This window comes from Ambystoma mexicanum, chromosome 3p, assembly GCF_040938575.1.
Source record: "Ambystoma mexicanum isolate Mex_15411 chromosome 3p, UKY_AmexF1_1, whole genome shotgun sequence".
In the NCBI taxonomy this organism is placed as follows: Eukaryota; Metazoa; Chordata; class Amphibia; order Caudata; family Ambystomatidae; genus Ambystoma; species Ambystoma mexicanum.
Window position 1 is genome coordinate 918,543,203 of NC_090925.1, and position 21,162 is coordinate 918,564,364.

Consider the following 21,162-nt stretch of genomic DNA (forward strand, 5'->3'; position numbering starts at 1 on the left):
TCTGAGAATGCCCTAATGAATATATATGGTTCATGGCTACAAATGCTAGGTTGAATGCTATGAAAAAGGAAATTAGCAAGATGCCAAGTGCGCATCATGTACTTGGCGTTTAAAGCATACATCCCTTTTATCACAAGTATATTGGGCATATTTGTCAAATATTAGGTTCTGTGGCATTTTATGTCCCTAAAATGCTTTTTGAGTTAATGCAAAGTAACCAGGAACCCTCCTTGATGCTATTTGCCAATTTCCAATTTATCATAGGGTTATTGTGAAAGAGTACAATAGGAGCTTGCCAGACTGTCCATCTTGGTACGATAATCTATCAGAAAATAATTTCAATGGATGCTCGTAGTTTTTATAATGAGCGTTGTTAAATAAGACAAGTGTAATGATCTTTTTTTATTTTCATGTTTTATTATTGGGTTTATTACAGTAACATAAAAGTTTGAAAAATGACTTAATGTAGCCGGAGCAGCAAAGTAAACACCTGCCACCGGAAGAGCAGAGAAGGCAAGTGGGTCACAGATGTAGAAAGGTGCTCAGCAGATATAAGCGCTTGCATCCGGAGGTGATTTACAAGCAAGATTAACGTTTGAGGTAAGGATACAAATGAGCCAAACAGAACACTTGCCAGAAGAGGGACTGTAGAGTGGAGCGAAGCACTTACACTTAGAGGTGCAAAGCAGGCAAAATAAACAGTTGACATGAGGTACAAAGCATAACATGCCCCATGCTGAAGAGCGTCTAGTGGCAGTTTACCACACGAGGTGTATAACACGCAACACAAAGCTTGGTTATAATTGGCGCTGACAACCAACAAGAAATACTTTCCACCTGGCGGGTGAACTGGCAATGGCTGAGAAGCCAAAAGTAGTACCTAACAAACAAGGTGCCAAACAGATGGGAGGAGCAATTGGCCAAGAGGAAGCCAAGCCAAAACCGTATTTTAAAAGGTGTTTGAGAAGCACTTGCCACAAGTTTCGCATTGCTCTTACTGTAAAAGGTGCTTAAAAATCTGCCAGGAATACTTGAAAACTTCACAGGACCCACGAATACCAAGTGACTTTTTCAAGAATTACCTGGGCTATCAAAGTTGGAGAGGGTCATTCCATTAGAACAAACTAACAAGCCAATAGTCCTTGTGTTGTAAACGTTTGGGTAAAAACAAACTGAGTGATATGATTAAAGGGTGTGAATCTGGAATATCAGCGAAAAACCAGAAGTTCAACAAGAGGTTAAGGAGGTACATTAAGAAGAAACGTGGCAAGACTGAGTGTTCCGACAAAGATTAGGAAATTCCTAAACATAAGCTAATTAAATGAGAGACTGTTTGCATAGATGATGAACAATATTCTGAAGAGATTTGATCAATAAAGCTGTACCATTGGGATATAAATGCAGAAAATGATCAAATCTTGATCTTTTTCAGTATCTTTGTGAACCAATCCATCCCCACCCTTGTTTATGGGTCCATTAAAGTGATCATTTATGAGTAATGCTGTTCCCTTTAATTTTCCAGGACACTATCTGTTCTCAAAATGCATAGTAATCCTGCCCATTCATAGGATTCTTCTATTAACAAGACAACCATAGTAGCTGCATGTTTAACATTTGCCCATTTGAAATACAAGTGAAATATAGTGTTCTTTCAAACCAGTCCTGTGTGGGGTGTCACGAAAAAAATCACTCGAGACATGAAGCTAGTTCGGGTGTGTTTATTCTGGCTCTTACAAAAATCGTTAGCTGAGGTGGAATTGCTGTAGATTCAGGGCAATTGGCTCGTCGGGAATTTGCGCTGGGGCTGTCCCTCTCTCGCTCCTCTCCCATGGATGTCCTACCACCCTACCTCAGGTGTCCATAACATTGGTTAGTGCTATAGCTCAGTAACCTCTACTGTCTGCTACTGAGACTATGGCTGTGGTGGTTCCCCTAAGGCGTTGACTAACTCCCTAGCATCTTTCTAGCTCTACCTTTACTAGCCCTGCTTAGTGTTCTAAAGGGATTTGGGGAATTGTGCCTTACACATGCCCTGTTGTAATTACTTGCAACCTCACCTTGACCTGCTACTCTGGTTTCCTACTGCATTCTCCTCCACACCACGCTTCTGTTCCGCTGAAGTTACACTGCGCCTTCCTGCCTCCACCCTTAGATGTTAATCTTCTTCCTCTCTTACATTCCTCTTTTATAAACTCCTCCACTTACCACTAAGATTACCTTCTACTACCACACTACTACTCCACTCGCTACTACCCCTCTTGTCCTCCTTCTACCACTTCACTTTCTTCACCACTACTACCTCTTCACTACTTTCACTACCTCAACTCAACTACTTCTCACTACTACTTCTCCACTTCAACTTGTGCTTCTACCACTTCACTACATTTCCGTTTACCAATACTACACCTTCCTACTGCTACTATCAGTACTCTTCTACTATTACCACTACCACCTCCCCACTCCTACCGCTACCACTGCCATCACTGCCTCTACTCTGCTACTACTCTACTACTACTAATTCGCTCTCTCCTCCCTCTCACAAATAGTTACTACACATAACCCCTCTTTCTAACCCCCTCCACACTCCTTCTCTGGTCTCTTGGTCCTCCTCCTTCCACCTCCCAACCTCCTGACCTCACCCTACTAGCCCACAAGTTCCTCTTCCTATGCCATTCTTAAATTATCCTCCGTCTCCTAGTTTTGACCCCCTTTCTCTAGCCAATCACCTGCCTGAAGCTTTAAAAAGCGCAGCAAATCGTATCTGCTTGAAAAGGACCCTGAATGAGGGGGGTGAAAAGAAATGCAAATTAAAGCCAAGGGCCGGGAGGGACCAGTTGTAAATTCTGAAGACCCATTGTGAATACTAAAACCAAAGGTCCAGAAGAGAGACCAGAGAAATCAAGGTCCAGTAGGGGCATGTTGTAAACTCTGAGAGAACCAATAGACAAGCCTATTTTGTTGCATTAGAATATTGAAGAGTAGGTTTATGGACTGTTTGCTTTGGCCAATCCTTGGAACTTGGTTATTAGCTTAGGGTAGCCAGAATGCTATGGACTCTTAAAGGCTAGGTTGGCCATGCCATACGGAGCTTACCTTATAGTCTAGAGCCTCTCAAGAGGGGCGAGGACTTATTATAATAGGTTTTGGACATTTATGTTTTATCAAGAGGGGAACCTTGGGAACCCTAAGGAATCACAATTTAGTTTAACCCTTCCTGACACATTTTTATTCGGAAGACCCTATTGAAGTCTACAGTTTCCCCTAGTCCTGTTAGACGCCTATCTAGCCTGAAATGTGTCTATTTTGACCCAAGTAAAGATATGTTTGTAATCATACTTTGTGTCTACATTGTATCATTGCCCCAAATTTCCTACAGAACTTAAAGGTATTCATTGGCCCAGACTTTAGTTTTCTTGGGATTGTGAAATATGTATCAATACAAGTACACCTTATGTGCCACGGCTGCGTGATCTGCCAGCTATTACATGAATATAATCAAGTTAACATGCCACAGCACAGCAAGGCTGGTAAGGAGGGAGAATAAACATTTAAAATTTGGTAAAGGCCTCAACTGCATCATAGAAGGCTAGTCATGCTCAGGATCTCCCAGTTGACATGGTCTGCGACGCAGAAATAGGTTTATGCCTGGAAATCAATTCAATGTTCTTGAACCGCAAATGTTTCCGATTGCAGAATATTTATTAAAAAAAAACACAAAACTGCAGGGTTCAAAATTGCTGGGAGCTGTTACGATCCGAGTTGCACCTTAGAAGAGCCTGGTAAGCGTGACACTAAGAAGAACCAGCAGCTACCTTTGACTCTTAGTGCCATATGAACATACCTATGCAACATGAACTTTATGTCTTTGGCAATGTACATAAATGAGCATTGGGGCACATATTTAAAGTATAACGGGTCATATATAATGGAAACAAGTTACAGTTTGCTTCTCACCATGAAGTTAGATAAGTAGCACACAATGTACTAGTTCCTCGCTCCCCAGAGGTAGCTCCTGCTTACTGGGTGATGTATGATACCAGGAGCTGCTTTTAGCTCCTGGTCAACAAATCTGTTTTTTGGTCCATGAGATCGCCAATACAGAAATTAAGTTGCAACGTGTCCGGAGACAGACGGCCAATTTTTGTTTCTAATGCCATTGTACAGCATTCAAACCTGGAGAGATGTGAACCTGTGGATAAAGTGGGACGAGGATGTAGGGGGCAGTCGCTGTATGACTCACAGCAAAGCATGACAAGGGGCAATTGAAGTAAAGTGAAGACAAGCAAGCAGCATAAGAGCATCTGCACTCCCTTGAGAGAGGTAGGAGATGAGAGTCGCAGAGATGTGAAGGAAAATCATCCCTCACACCCACACTAACAACTGGTGCACACATTTGAACGCTTCTTGCAAATTGCGTAACGATATCAGGAGTTACAGCCTGCATTCCAAGCAACCTTCTTGGCTAAAACACACCCAAGATTGGACCGCCAGTGCAAATTAAAATAAAGGTATTCCTTACTAACAATGTGATGGTGAAAATAGTAGTTTACTTTATTAATAAAAGTATGTATACAAAGAAAACCAAACAAGAAGATATTTGTGTGTGACGAAACACTTTAGAGAGATTGAAGATGTGTTAATAGTCAAGATTTGGAATACTTCTTGGGTACATCAGCATAAGCAAGTTATGCCGATTTGTGAGATTGGCAGATGTTTTCTGGCATAAGGGGCATTATTCCGGATTTCACTGTTACAAAATGTGTTTGCCACATGCTATACTGGCTGAATTGTCGTTAAAAGACTTCAACCAATAACCTGAAATGCTGCTGCTGCTGCTGCTGCTGCTGGGTGTGGCTGCAGATGCCAGTCGGCGAGATGTGGAGCAGAGGCATGACCAGCAGCAGGTAGTGGAGGCGGGAGCACACCAACATGAGCAATGAGGTAAAGGTGGTGGGTACCGTTTTGATGCAGTGTTTTACATACATACGTGGGAGTGTTGCTGGACTTACTGTGGCTCTGTGGTACTTGCACTTGAGTCCTTGTAGATCCAGGCTGATGAGCTGGGACACAAGAGGGAATGCCTGTAGAAAATGAAAAGGAAATGTTGTTTGGCAGTTTGTTTGTTTGTTTGTTTTATCTATTTATATAGTGCTCCAGACCCAGAGGTAAAAGGGCGCTTCAGGATACGGTTACATAGTACTGTCATTGTAAAAATTAAGATGACCGTTTTCATGTGAACTACTCACGAGAAGAATGAGGGGCCTGATTCCCTGGTTCCAATAATGCATCTTGAGCTGAAAAAACACAGAGAAAAAATCCTTTGTAATACAGTTGTTTAACAAAATCGTACAGTGATGGCAATCCGTTAAGGTCAGATTACTTACATTAGTGAAGTGTGTACTACATGTATATTAGCCCTTGATTTATAAACATATACTACAAAACGGAAGGGGACCAAAGGCATTTGCACAGCAGTAAACAAAAAAACTCTGGTTCTTTCAGTTTATCCAGATGTCATGACTATGAAGATTTGAGAGCAGTGACGACTATCGTGTTCTGGAAAGGAAAGGGGTGGATGAAATTAGAGTACATGCATAAGGTCCTATTCACAACGCCATGGACAATCACCCAAAAATAATTCAATAGGTAGTGGAAATAGGCAACTATTGAGCTCATTCAACGTTCATCCAAAAAAGGTTCTCAGACGTATCTTTGCCACAATGAGCATCCATCCAAGATCCAGCATGAAATTCCTAGTCCCTACAAAATGGGCCTGCTGTAGCCCAAGTGGCTTATTCGAAGTTAGTTAACCCTCACAAGTGCATCCCTTTGGAATGCCAGTGAGGATTGGGAAGTTCCATTATCATATCTGTGGTCAGATAACAATGACTTATTTTAATTGTAAATAATAGAAATTAATACATCGACCGACCATTAATATTAAGTTTTGATTTAATTTTAAAACAGATCTTCCCATTGAAATTAAAGTAATTTGTTTGGATATATTTGGACAAAGCCTTTTTAATACCGGTTTGGGACCCACCTTGCTACTTTATATCCTTGTCTCCTTTTGCTCAAGCTAGCTCCTTCTACTCTCCTTTGCAGTCACTCTTTTTTTAAACTTTTTTCTTGTTGTCTTCTTTTTTGCCATTCATTTCATGTGAACGTCCCCTTTTCTGTCTTGCATTCAGCCACCTCACATTACTGCCATCCCCTTTAAATTCAGCTTGTTAGCATAGGGGGCATCAGTCATCACTGACTGATTATATATGCGTGAGTAAAACCCCTGTTTTCTGTGGGTGAATCATGGCATAGTAATCACAGCATGCCAACTGAGGAATTTGGGTCTCAAATGCGATTCAGGGTGGCGCTTAGGCACAATAATCCTGTAGTTAAATCCTCTGGTAACAAATTAGTATGGGACCCTACCCGGATTGAGTTCTTTAATAGGAGGTTGAAAGCCGACTTCAAGGGAATGAAAGAAAACGAATTTTCCTTTTTTCATAAAAACATTTTTAAAACAGAAGAGGAAAAACTAAAAGGAAACATAATTGCCCAAGCGTTCATACCCATGATCAGCTGGTCGCCCAAAGAAAAAGGTAACTGCACAGTGACCTTAGGCCAATCAAAATTGGCGGGGTGAGGGGGCCTACAGCAAAACATGATAGTTTACAGAAAATGCCAACAGAGCTTTAAAAACGAGCTAACACAGCATAAGCACCAGATGATTCAAAATGATGCAGAAAGGTTGTTGGCAATCATTGGCTCAAATAAGGATACATCCTTCTGGAGAGTTATCAATAATCTGTAGGGTGGCCAATTGAAAGTGCAGTTTAATCCCATCCCTGAAATTGAATGCTTAAGGCATTTTGCTACATTAAGGGCCTGATTCACAGAAGCGTTTTTATAATGACACAATCCCATAGGAAAACGCTCTGTGAATCAGGCCCTATATGCAGTACCTCCGACTTAATTGGGTGACTGTGCAATTGGTGGGGTAGGCATGTAGTTGCTGGGCTGCTGGCACAAATGGATTGACAAATATAATATTGAAAACAGCGTCCGATTTTTGTGGGCTGAAATTCTCACTGTTATTTACTAGCATTGTACATCATCGTCAAACGCCAGCCTTGTGGAAACTATCATTTGTAGCTCTAAATTTCAAGAAGGGAAGTCGTCTCAGGTTTGTCCAACTCCAGGCCTGGAGGGCCTTAATCCCGATGGGTTTTCAGGATATCCCTCATTAACATTAATGAGTAAAAAAATCCATACATTTCGAATCGTATTCAAATTTATTTCATGAATATTAATGAGGTAATTCCTGAAAACCTGACATGTTTCTGGCTCTCGAGGCCTGGAGTTAGACAATCCGGTGGCTATCGGCCCATTACGATTCGGATGCAGATAGTAAGATCTTTTCTACATTAGTACTGAAGGAACTTGAGTCCTGGGGTTGTGGCTACTGGTCATTTAAGTATACTTCAATCAGGGTTCAGAAGGAACGTGGGAACTTCTTTGAATGCAAGCATATTGATTATGCTGCATAATCAGGTGATGGCTGAAAACACCTAGAATATCTTGCTTAGCTTCATAGATTTTTCCTCCTCCTACAGTGTCGATTGTGGGAGAAATTAGCAAGTTGGGGTCTGCCATCAAAACTACTTAGCATGCTTGTATATCACACAGTTATGGTCCCCCAGATCCATTTGGATTCTGGCAGACCTCTATCTAAGCAGGTGGATACAAACAGGAGGTTGAGAGAGAGTTGTGTGCTGGCCCCCTGTTTGTTTAACCTTTACATCTCTTACATGGGGACAGCCCTCGATAGTGTTTGCCTGCCCCGCCTCCCACTACCCCCCACGACTGGTTTATCGTCAAATACACTGGTTGGCATACATAGATGATATCTTTCTACTAGATCTACACAGATTGGCCTCCAAAGAATGTTTAAGGCACTCCATGGATTTGCCAAATTAAACAATCGAAATGTTAACTGGAAAACAAAGGTTATGAGGTTTACTGCAGGGAGTAGGAAAGCTGGGCTTAAATGATGTTATTATAATGAGCCATTGGAAGTAACAGGCAATTTCATACATTTGGGAGTGTCTCTCTTTGGATGAAAGAGCAAGTGTGCTATTATCACCGTACTACGAGCCAAAAGAGATGGCTTTATCCCAAAAAAATGTAAATAAGCAAGGTTTTCTCTAGTTACGTTAGGGACTTTTACACAAGTTGTTGTCTGTGACAGAATTTGGAAAAGCCCACCTTAGGTGAACCGGGTTACACATCTTAGTTTAGGTCTGAACCACACAAAGGTTTGGTAGAATGGCGAGCAGCCAGGCTTATTCTAAGGAGGGAGGAGGGCTATTGTGAGGTACAAAGAACTCCAAGCATACACTTAGCCCAAGAAAACACAACTACACTTAGGAGTTATATAAATAAAACATGGACCCTGACTGGTATGTGTTGATTAATAATTACAGGGTGATTTGTTTGCAGGAGACGTGGTTAATTGACCCAATACATAAACCAAATTATCAGTCTTTTTTTTAAACCAGCGGAATGATCTTCTAGAGGGCGTTCTAAGGGTGGCGGGGGGCAGATGAATTGGATTCATGCTAGTGTTGAGGTGACTTATAGAACTCTGGAACTGGATTTGCCTGATCTGCTTTGCGCCTGGTTTGTAATTTTAAGGGTGGTCCGATTGTCTTTTTGCTAAATTGTATTCAAGGCAAAACCGATCGTCCATTAGCCAATTGGAGATGGCCGTGAATAAGATCTCTTAAAATATTACTGATACCCTGAATACGATTTTGCTTATCATGGGAGACCTTAATTGTCAATTGTAGGAGCACAATGATTGCACATGGGATTGAGCCAGGGAAGATGAACTGTAGGGTATTCGTGGGCTACGGTCCCTCCTAGTAGATGCCCCTATCTATTTGCGGGCAGGATTTAATCCTTATTTTATGGCTATGGTGTGAGAGCTTGTAATGAGAGGTTTCTCCGTGACAGTCCAGCACACATGACTTTTAGCACTAAGAATAAGAGTAGCCTTATTTCATACATATTCGTTTAAGTGGCACATTGGGATGCGCTTGTGGCATTCAAAGTTTTGGAAAGAGACGAGAGTGACCATGATCCATTGGTAGTTTTGTTTTCATTGGCACTGCAGGGAAGAAATGGGAAAAGTATTCGGTCTACCCACTTTGGTGAGGTGCACAAGTTGAGTAGGACATGTAGGAGGTGGCCGCAAGTTCCCTCAGATGATTTCTGGCCCCCGAATTTACGATGCACTGCTCCGAGTTTTGGCTGCCTTTTCTGTAGCTACTTCCCCATTCATATCGAGAATTCTATTCCACATTAGTGTTGAGATTGGCTCTGTTTATTTCTAAGATGGGGTATCCCTCCATCAACCAATACCAAGCTCTATCGCTGGTTTGATAATGAGCGTAGAGTGGCAAAGGATGTCTTGATCAAAGCATTTAAGAGTAGGGAGGTTAGATCAAGTAGGATGGTAGCAAGTTTACGATACGGCTACAAACTTATATTGCCTAAGAGGAAGAGCCATTTTTATAAAGATATCTGGTCTGATTTTGGAAATGCAGCAGGCTCAAATAGTAGCAAAGAGTTTTGGCACTTGGTGAAAGGTAATTTTAAGCCTCAGTGCGAATCTGCGAAAAGTAGCATCTCGGCGGATGCTTGGTTTGATTACTTCCAGCTTACGTATTCCACTAAAGAGCAATTAGTAATGTGTGCAGAGGTGGAGGGAGGGTCCCTGAGTACCTCCAGTGGCCAATTAAGGCTCTGGGCCCAGATTTTATTCCTTCCGATTCTTTTAGGAGTGAATCTGTGATCTGGATTTCCTTAACAACATTTTGTAATGCTGTCTTTCTGCGTAACCTGCCGCCAAAGAGTTGGAGGGAGGTAGTTTTCTTCCCAGTGTTTAACACAGGTGACAGGCAACAGTCTAATTATAGGCCAATCTCTTTGATAACATTCCTTGGCAAAAATGTATTCAAGGGTGATCATCCATAGAATAGAATATTGGGTGGTAGGCTCATCCCATGTCCAGGCAGGTTTTAGGCTAGGGATTGCCACACTCGATCAGGCGATGAGATTGGATCTCATATGTCAGAAGTATGTGTCGTTAGGTTCCCAAAGTCTGTATTTAGTCTATGTGGACCTACAAACTGCCTTCAATACCGTTCCAAGGGTTCTTTTATGGCTAGTTCTGGAGGAGCTAGGTATTTCCCCTTCCGATCAAGTTACTATATTATGATAACACTGCTCGGATTTGCTGGGGAGAAACCACTGATCCAGTCACCTTAGGCATCAGGGTTAGGCAGGGATGTGTTTTAGTGCCTTTGTTTTTTATTATTATTTATTAATAGCATAGTTCCCGCATTTGAGGTAGCTGCCAAGGATGCCCGGGCCTGGGTGGCTATAAGTGGAGTTTGCTTCTGTTTGCAGACAATTCTGTTCTGTTGTCCAAAACTATGGGGGGGGTTAGGGGGGGCTACAGAATCAGCTATACCTTTTTGAAAAGTTGGGTTCTTCGAAAGGTCTGCAAATCAATTATTCTAAAACAAAGATTATGTGATGTGTTCGGACAGGGTCTAGGGCTGCAGCAAGGGTGAGATTCCATTTAAATAATCAGTGGAATCCTACAGCTATTTGGGGTGATTTTTTCTAATAAATTAGAATGGCACAGCCAAGTTGAAAAATGTTAAGCCATCTACGCCAGTGTAGGCTAATCCTGAATCTTATAAATCGATTGGAGGGAGAGGCTCTCTCCATACCCCTGAAGATCTATCAGGCTCAAGTAATACCGGCGGTAATGTATGGAGCCGAATTGTGGGGTTATGATGATTGCGCCTCCATTCAGACCGCAGAGAACAGATTTTTGAAAACCCTTCTTAGACTCTCCTCAAGTGCTCCATCCATGCAAGTAGCTTGTGAGTTTGGCCTTACAGAAATTAAATATGCTATTATGTTGCAACCTGTTTTATAGTTGGTACGAATGAGGAATTCTAAAGCACTAACACACTACAGGGAGGGCCTAATGGAGGTACTTCATATCCCAGGTGGTAGGAAACTGAGGTGGTTGTGTTATGTTAGAATCATGCTAAACAATCTGGGGTTTGAGGATTTATGGGAAAATCCCAAAAGGTTTACGACTGGGTATAAAGCCCAGAGTAAGAAATGTTTTATTGAAGGGGTTTGGAGCATGATGACAGATAAATTCCTGGAGGGGAATAAAGCAGCAGTTTATTTGCATCTTAAAAAGGTATGTGGGTTGGAACCATTCTTGGATTACCAGCTGTCCCCCGTCCTTAAAAGTTGGTATGCAAAATTCTATGTGGGTTTCCAATAGTTGGCCAAGTTTACTGCTAGGTGGAATAAGGGCTGTACTTTGCCTGCATGTCCTTTCTGCTTGTAGTGTCTAAGGTCCAGGAGGGTTGACAGGACGCAGTGACGATGCAGGAGCCGGCAGGTATAAAAGGTAAGAGCTTTATTCTTAGTTACAGGGATTAGGCTAGAATAAAAGGGGAGAGACAAACAAGTACATCTGTTCAGCAGCTTCTCCCATCCTGAAGCCACGTAACTGCAATTCCTGGAACTCTCAGGGAACACAAGGTTCCAGGCTACGCCAGCATTCCATGGCTTTCACTGCCTAGTGCCATGCAAGCCAATACTACACATACGCCCTTCCTTATATTAAAACAACCAAACAACAACTCACATCATAAAGGACAACAATCTTTCATCACACACACCCAACAACAACCTCCTGATAGCAAACCACATTCATAACCTACAAAGCGTAACACTACACTGCTCTGATGTAATCTAAGACAAAGAGCATTTCTTTCTCTTTTTGCCCCTCGCATCGAGCTGAGAGGCTCCGTTGGCTTAAGCCATTATTGGTGAAAAAAAAAGTTATGTCACCCTGCCTTTGCTGTTTAAAATGCTGTTCTTCTTTGCCAGCTGTGAAAGTTGTTTCAGTATTCATATGGTCTAAAAAGAGAAGTCTTTTGTCTAACAATGTTTAATCATTTTAAATTGCTTTGGTGGGGTTATATTGTAAATGCTTCAGGGGATTCTTTTTTAAAAAATTCTTATTGAAATTTTTGTATTATTTATTGTGTTTTTGTTCTGATCTATTATGGCGTTTCTGCCGGAATAAAGATAATTGAATATATAAAAAAATATAAACACTATTATGTACTATTATGTACACTAAGACAGAGGTTATAATTCACAAGTCAAGTAAGTACTTTGAAACAGTAAGATAATATAGAATCACTTTGTAATATTCTCTGGTTATCACAGTTGTAGTAACATTATAATAGTATTGGTAGTAAGAACTCACTTAGTAAAGCCATCTGAAAAATATATGCAAACTGTACCAAACTTTTCTAACTTTTAAAAACTATATTCAAGCCTATCTTAATTAGTCCAACCCTATCTTATGTGAGTCTCTCAGTGTTCAGCTGGGTCAGTGGGCTGCCAGGGGTGGAGCAGGAAAGGCAGGAAAGCAAGGTAAAAGGGTCAGTATGGCAGAGGCCAACAGGAGTCTCTCTCAGTATTGCAGGTACGTAAAGGTAGTTTTACAAAGGCAAGGGAATCAGGCTGTTCCCTTGTAGGTTTGCCCCAAGGACCTGTGTCCTACGGCAGGGTTAGAGTACAATGGGTGGTCCACCCCCATGTAACTCTATGGGAGACCTGGAGGGGTGTGGAATAAAGCCATCTATAGCCCCCAGGAGCACATGCAAAAGGGATATGATCAAGCAGTTTGGGGTGGGACCAAGTCTGATTTGAATATGGTCGTTCCCCTTTCTGTAATGGCTTGGCAGCCTGAATAACTATGGTCGGGAGGGTTAAGATCAATTGCCAGAGGTTTAAGATCAAGTCAAAACCTTCCAGCCATCACCTCTTTTGTTTTGCTGTATGGGACAAAACAAACAATAAGATGTCCCAAACCTGAATCTGTAAAATGGTAGAGGCTAAAGGGATGTTATGTATACACGATACCAAACTCATCTTCAAGATAACTTCGGTCCAAGGCTCAGACAACACCCTCAACAAATGCCTTACTAACATATACTAACATATACACCTGGGTGACAAACAACAATCTCAAGCTAAACCTGACCAAAACAGAAATACTGATCTCACCTCCAGAAGACAATACAACACAGACATACCTGAGCTGGCCAACATGCATAGGAATCACCAGAGACATCACCAGTGATATAAAAAAATGTGAACCCTCATGGACAACAGACTCTCTCTAGAACCACAAGTCACTGCAATAGGAAAAAAAAGTTTGCGACTAAAAAGAGGGATACTCCCTTTTCTCAATGTCCCACACAGAACCCTCACAATCATTTCCCTGGTGCTATGAAGACTAGACTACGCAAACAGCCTCTACCTTGGAATGTTTTTTTAAAAAAAATGTTCTTTATTGGTTTTACATAACAGTAAGCAGTAAGCACACTACCGCTAATAACAGTAACTCTCCCCCACCCCCTTCCGAGCTCCCCCAGTACAGCGCATAGGATATTACCCAGACCTACCCAATCATTCGATTTTACATAACACAATAGAGGATATCCCAGTGATATGGGAGTTAATCCATGGTAGTCTAAGTTCACGTATATTCACATTGCAGTAAGGTGTATCAGTTGTCAAGGGTTCTCTTCTCACCCAGATCTGCATTGCACTGTTAGTTTATCACACTATTAGCACATTCTGCATCTTCTCAGAATAGTAGTGTCGAAAGGGATACCAATAATCAAGCGGTCTACTACCAATTGGGAGCGTTAATGCATATCATGATTCTCTTTTCTCACACATACTCATAACAAATAGCCAATTCTGAAAACAAAGTGCTTTACATTTCCCCCAGGTTCTGGCTATTAAATATCTTGGGGTCACAGTAGCCATACACAGCAGTTTCCTCTCAGAGCCAGAGCCCCTCCTCAATCATTGCCAGCAGCCACAACTCCGGGCTGTTGTTTTGCGGGGTCATTAACATCTTAGACATAGCCTCTTCAATCTTTCCCCAAAAAGGTCTGAAGCGTGGTCAGGACCATGCCACGTGGTAGAAGTCAGCCGAGTCCCCACTACATCTTTTACAAAAGGGGGATCTCTCAGAGAAAAACCTGCACAAGCGGGCCGGTGAATATTAGATTTGGTGTAAGAATTCGAAGTGAATTAGTCTAAGCCGGCCGTTCAAGGACAGATTACGTGTCTGTGTGCATATGAGTTTCCATTGCTCTTCGCTTATTACTGACCCTAGTGTCACCTCCCATCTACTTCTATAGTTCTGTCCTCCTACTTCCCTCAACGTTCTGGTCATCCTGTAGATAGTGGACACCAGTTTCTTGATGCACAATGGGGTAATCACGCGAGAAACCAGGCCATCTAGATGTAAACACCTCTCTGAGCCGAAAGTACAGCAGTATAGTCACGGCAGTCCAGTCGCCTCTAGTCTTCAGGACGTCCCATGTTATGAACTGCTCAATCTGTATCAGGTCCCCCAAGGTCTGGACTCCCAGCTTCTCAAAATATGTTTGAAATACCTTTTTGTGTGTGATTGGACTCCTGCATATTTTGTAGATAGGAAGGTCTGGGGAGTAGCAGGCCTCTGCACCTGTCACCCGGCAGATTTGCCCCCTGGCTTTACATGTCACTTCTACAGGTTGGACCTTGGTTTGTGTCACATTACCCTGGGTAGCCCATAGCATCCCCGTAGATCATTTGGATACACGATAGCCTTCGCCAGTAGTGTGTGTGGGAGTTTGGTAATGGGGGACCACCACCATACTGAGTACTGAGCCTGTGCAGCCAGAAAATATAAGTATAAATCGCGGTATTCCAACCCGCCCTGTTCGTATGGTAGAGTAAGCGTGTCGTAGGATACCGTAGCTTGTTTGTCGGCCCAGGCTAGTCGTACCATTAGGCTCTTAAGCCGGGACCAGAAGTGTACAGGAGGCCAGGTGGGCACATTGATGAATATATAAAGAAGTTTGGGCAGAACTACCATTTTAGCTAAAGCGACACGGGCAGCCTGGGAGATAGGTAGGAGGATCCACGATTCCACTCTGTGCTCCAGTAATTCGAGCGCCTTTACATAGTTCCCGCCAATATAGTACTCCTACGGATGGATTCATTAAGACACACAGGTATTTTATGCCTTCAGGGCACCATCAGAGGTCCTTTCCAACGTTTGGGGTGAAGGGTAGCACTTCTGACTTAGTCCAGTTTATTCTGAGCCCTGAGAGGTCTCTGAATCTGCTTATCTCCTGTGTCAGAGGCGGTAGGTTCTGGCTAGGGTGGTTGACGTATAGTAGTATATCGTCTGCGTACATGGTAACGAAAGAGAGATGGCAATGTATTCTTATGCCCCGGTGGGCATGGTATTCTCGTATGTAGAAGGCCAGTGGCTTTACTGCAAGGGCGAACAGGATCGGTGACAAGGGGCATCCCTGGCATGTCCCCCGCGTTAGATGAACATATTCTGAGGTCATACCTGTATACACCGCAGCCCTGGGTGCAATGTGCAGCAGGCAGATCCACCTAATAAATGTAAGGCCGAACCCGAAGCAGTGGAGGACCTCGAACAGGAATGGCCATTCCATGGAGTCGAAGGCCTTCTCTGCCTCCAGTGCTGCCACAGCTATGGGGATCACAGGACGATATTAGGCATAAGCGTGAATAGTCGTCTCAGGTTGTTTCGGGTTGATCGACCAGGAATGAATCCCGCCTGGTCGGGGAGCACCAATGCAGGCATGTGTGGTAAAAGTTGGTCTGCAAGTATTTTAGCTAGGAATTTGTTGTCTGTGTTGATTAAAGACAGTGGTCTATATGATATGCATTTTTGGGGGTCTTTTTCTGGCTTGAGGAGCATGGTTACCAGAGCAATTCTAGTGGATTCGAGAAAGACACCTGTGGATATGGCATTCTCATGCATATCTCGCAGGTATGGCAGTAAATGGACTAGGTAGGCCTTGTAAAATTTGGCTGTTATCCCATCCAGCCACCACAGGGCTATCTTGTCTAGATATTGCGCTATGGTGTCGTGTCCTACGTTGGATTGGGATTTATATAACTGGCCATAGAATTCGCAAAAGACGCTGTTGATTCCCACAAGGCCTCTATTGAGGCTCCTGTTCGGGTCCTCTACCTCCATAATGGGCATCAGTTGGTGCTCCCGTTTGATAGCCCATGATAGTGTCCTGCTAGGTCCGTCGCCCTCACCGTTACTTACAGCTGCAATCGGGTCTCCCAGAAACCTCTCCTCTCTGATCGCCAACAGGCTCAGCTTCTCTCTTTTCGTTCTGAAGGCGTTGCGTACCTCAATCAAATCTCGGGTTCCCTGCTGAGCCTCTAAGTCTTTAATAGCGGTTTCTAATACGCGCATGGACCTACGTAGGGCTTTCAGAACCCATTCTTCTTTTGATATACAACATCCTCTAACATACACTTTAAAGGCCTCCCAGACCACTCCCAGTTCAGGGACCGAACATTCCTTGGTTTGGAAGGTGGTCTGTATTAGTTATTTGTTAACCAATGTATTGCACTTAGAAGAATTCTGAGGGATGCAATGTATTGCACTTAGATAGAATTGTGAAGGTAGTGAATGTGTTGCACGTGAAAGAATTATGAGGATAGCCATGTGTTGCACCTAGACAATCTAGAAATCTAAGGACATGCCTAAATGTAAGTCAGTTACATTCCTCTTGTTACCGGCTACTACTGAGCGATCGTATGCTTCACACCTTACCCCCTCTGATGTTGTCAATAAATTCACACCAGTACAGCTTAGTCCCTCACGTTAAGTAATTGCTCAGAATAACTTGACTTGTGCATTTTTCCAAGTTTTCAAATAGGAAAGTCCCAAATGCCTGTTATAAAAGATAAAACTGTAAGAGACGGTTTTATGGACCGTAGAAACTTCATTATCGCTATGTCAGATTCTCCTACCAAAACTTGACCCCGTCGTGAAGAAGAAGAATTCTTCCCACTAATGTAACCCTCTGAATGTAAAATAAACATGCAGAAGGATCAATTCATTGAAAGACTAGATACCCCGAGACACTGTGGCTACAAAGGAAACACGTAATGTTAATGTGAAAAATATCAATACGTATTCCAGAATTAACCAAATAAACAATATCCCCACTAACACGACTTCAATTTGGGTCTAAATTTCAACACTAGTACAGCAATGGTTAACTGGATCTGAAATGAAACGTACAATAGTTCAGTAAGAAATATGGTAAGAAAAAGAGGCAGTAAGAAACAGAGGATTATATCTTACCACCAGAGTTGTTTGAGTCTTAATGATTCAAAAGGTGAGACAAAAGTTTGTAGAACAAAGTTCCAAAATAATGCAAACTATTCCCGTAGGAACGCAGACGCCCAATAAGTCCCAAAACCTATCCCGACGGAACGAGGACGCCTAAGCACACACCATAGGAAGTCTCTAGTCCAAGTGTGTGGCCGCAGTAAACTTTGCAGGAAGTAGCCGGAGGTGAAGACACTAGGCGAACCAATCCTTAGAAAACAGTTCCGCGTTCAATGCCGAAAATCCAAGAGCAAGACAGAAGCAAGGTTGTGGGAGTAATCCGAGTCGAAGACTTGACGGGCAGCAGACAAACCAGGGTGGGTAGACTAGAGCAGTCCAGGAAGGCAATCCGAGTATTGGAAACCGATGAGTCCGTACAATTCAAGCAGGAGACAGAGGCAAAGTCGGTAGAGTAATCCGGGTCAAAAGAGGGTAAGTACATACAAGACTAGAAAAGCACTGGATATATCAAAGAACAATACGAGACAGCAAGGTACACGTAACTTCAGGTACGAGAACATTTCAGTGTGATCAGAAGCAACGAAGCTCAGAAGGGGCAGAACTAAAAAGGAGTAGTCAAGTGATCTGAACGTCGACGTCCAGGACGCCGGCTTCTGCTTCCTAGGAACGGAGTTCCAAGTTTCCATGGCAACCTCCACTTGCTAGGAAAACACAACTGCTGAACTTTCTTAATCGGCTGACCCCGTTTGAAGGCAGGCAGCACATACTTGGAGCATTGTTTAGGACGTTGGTGTAGAATCGGTTTATTAAGAGCGGGGACAGGTGCACGTGTACAGACAGTACGTCTATCCTTCTTAACCATGACACATTAACATTGAGAAGCCAGTAGGCAAAGAACCCAAAGAAGCCTTACATAATAATGTTTTGGCATGGCCTTGTCAGAGAAAAGGGTTGTTAAATCTTCTGACCTGAAGGTCCTCTGTAGGTTTGAGGTTCTGGACTGGTGTACCCATGAGTATAGGGATTGTGTCTTGGTGAGATGTGGGACTAGAAATTTGCCATTAATTTTAAGCATGTGTCAGTACTTACTGAGGGGTACTTGTAATTTGAGACTGATTGTCGACCTGAAGTAGGTTTATTTATCTGTTTAATTATGCTTTGATTTCTTTATCGTTACTACTATCTGTAGTTCAGATTGGTCCTTGACACTCATTTATGTATGTATATTATAAGTTTCAGTTTTATTTAATATACTTGTAACTTAGATGGCTTTGTATATACAACAAATACGTACATATATACATATACATTCCAACCAAATAAACAATCACTTGTTTAAAACAGCCAAAAGCACATATTCCATATTGATTAAAACCCTAGGCCACTAACAATTATACTAAACACTTTAAAATGTCAACAACACGCAGATAAAAATGACACCATAAAATAGATAAGATTAATATCATCACCAATCATAAAATTTAGCCATACGTTAGAGATATTTGTTGGGTCAGTCGAATTATTAAAGGAATTTTAAAACATATAGCGCAGCCCTGATAGACTTTCACAACATAATACCAAGTGTTGTAACGACTCAGTCTCTTCACATACGCATAGGCGACACAATCTCATTTCACGTCTCAAACCTAGCCTTGCACCCATTGTCGCAAGAGCTTCAGAATTGTTGATTTTCATCATGAGGTATGAACGAAAAGTTTTTGCACTTGGATAGGCCATAATATATTTTGGCGGTTTATTTTTACTTAGCCTGAATTGGCAGAAGGGCCCACTATTCACTTTCCTGGTTAGCTCAGCTATGTGATGTTCATAGCTATAAACAGCTAGTTTCTTCCTTAGCCAAACTTTAAACTGAACATGAACATTATGGTCTATGATAAAAATAAACCCAGCTGACAATTTTTTGTACATAGTTTTAATAGTACCTAACGTGCCCATTGATGAGCAACCATCTGACCTCAGGAAGGCCTTCACATGAGCAACAACAATCGTATCATTCTTCAGCCTACTCAAATTATCAAAACACATTACGGTTCAGATTGAATATTCTAATATGACACATTTCATGTCAAATTCTAAGTTAAGATATTCAACAGATATATTATTGGGTAGCCGCATGAGTTTCCGAAGTATCATTGTCAGAAGTGCTTTCAGGCGGGCACAATATTTGTGTCCCCATATTTCTATTGCATAGAGGAGCAACGCTCTTATTTTTGCAGTGTACATCATAAGAATAGAATAGGCAGAATAACCAGCATTTCTTCCAATAAAGACACTGAGAGCATTGGCTTATACTAGACAACGTGCTTTTAACAATGTCCAGTGACTTTGCCAGTTAAACTTATCATTAACCAAGATACCAAGATATGTATAAATACTAACCTGTTCAAGGCTCTCATTAATATACCAAACACATTTCTTGTTTTTTTTGTTGCCGGAAAAACCATAACTTTGCTCTCATTGATATTTATTTTCAACCCGGTTGTATGTAAATAATCAGCCAAGGCGTCCAGCATCTTCTGAAGGCCTGTCGGGGTGTAGTCTATTAATAGTAAATCGTCTGCATAAGCCAACCATCCTTCTGATGACATGCCCATCTTCACCGGATATATACCAAGATTATCAAAGGCCGGCTGCATATCCGCCAGGTAGAGATTAAACAAATCTAAGTGATTTGGCCAAGGCAGAAACTACATCGGCCGAAACGTTTGCACGAGATGGGTGCGAACTACCAAAAGTTTGCACCTTTCTCATGAGAACACACATGCATACTCACACCCACACACACACAACACACTCATAACATCCGCCCACACCCTCAGCACACCCCCACCCTCACCCCCAACATAAACAAACCCCACTTACCTTCATCTTCACGCTGGGTTCCTGCAGCGCCAGTTCCCTTTCACTTCCGTGATCGGGAACTGGCGCCACAGGGTCCTTTTCTTTTCTTTTCTTTTTTTTTAAACGGAAGGCTGCAGGGGTGTCCCCCGCAGCTGTCGCTCACTATACCATTAAGTATAGTGAGCGGGGCAATGCGAGAGACACCCCTGCAAGTATGCGTTTCTTTTTTTTTTTATTAAACGGAAGGCTGCAGGGGTGTCCCCCGCAACCCCAGCTCACTATAACATGAAGTGTAGTGAGTGGGGCAATGCGGAGGACACCCCCGCAGCCCCTATTTTTTTTACAATGCTACCACCAAAGGTTCGAACGTTTGGTGTTCGAACCTTTGGTGGTGGCATTTTGTTTGGTCATTGCAACCATTTTCTGTCGGACAAATCGGCCTATACTGATTAAACAGGGTTGCTGCCACTATGCAACCCTGCTTAACTCCACTACCTGTTGGCAACAATGCTTACAATTTCCCTGTTGTGTCTAGACGCAAGCGCAAATAGGTGTCCGAGTAGAGAAGCAAAAGCATTTTTAGTAGGCCCATCAGAATTTTCTAGGAATTTAGCTTATGCCATAACTGATTCCTAAGGACCGAGTCAAACACGGCTAAAAAGTTGATAAATGCGCAGTAAACAATTTACTCTCGTCGTTTCCATGAATGCTCTATAGCTGATGAAAATATGATTAGGTTATGAGTTGTGCTAAATGTATGTCTAAACCCATTGTGACTAAGCGGCAAAATGTTGTTATTTAGTATCCATTCGTTTTATTCCATAAGCAATACTCGTGCAAATATCTTAGAAGGAATGTCTAGCATTGCTAGCATTCTAAAGTTTGCAGGGTTGTCCCAGGCTCCCTTTTTATACACAGTAAGACTATGGCTTACATTCCATGTCTTTGGAATAATACCTGACATACCAATTTGAGGAAAT

The 21,162-nt window shown here is 42.3% G+C and overlaps 1 protein-coding gene across 6 annotated transcripts in view; it reads right to left on the minus strand.

Annotated features, from left to right (window-relative positions):
• The window catches only part of LOC138581113 (uncharacterized), a 399,583-nt gene that overhangs the window by 46,592 nt on the left and 331,829 nt on the right, over nt 1-21,162 (minus strand). For all 6 annotated transcript variants that reach the window (XM_069652198.1, XM_069652197.1, XM_069652199.1 and 3 more), the window contains 2 exons: nt 5,247-5,294; nt 5,010-5,081 (listed from right to left, as the gene is read on the minus strand). In XM_069652198.1, the coding sequence (XP_069508299.1) occupies nt 5,010-5,081; nt 5,247-5,294 (120 nt within the window). The remainder of the gene's footprint in view (nt 1-5,009; nt 5,082-5,246; nt 5,295-21,162) is intronic.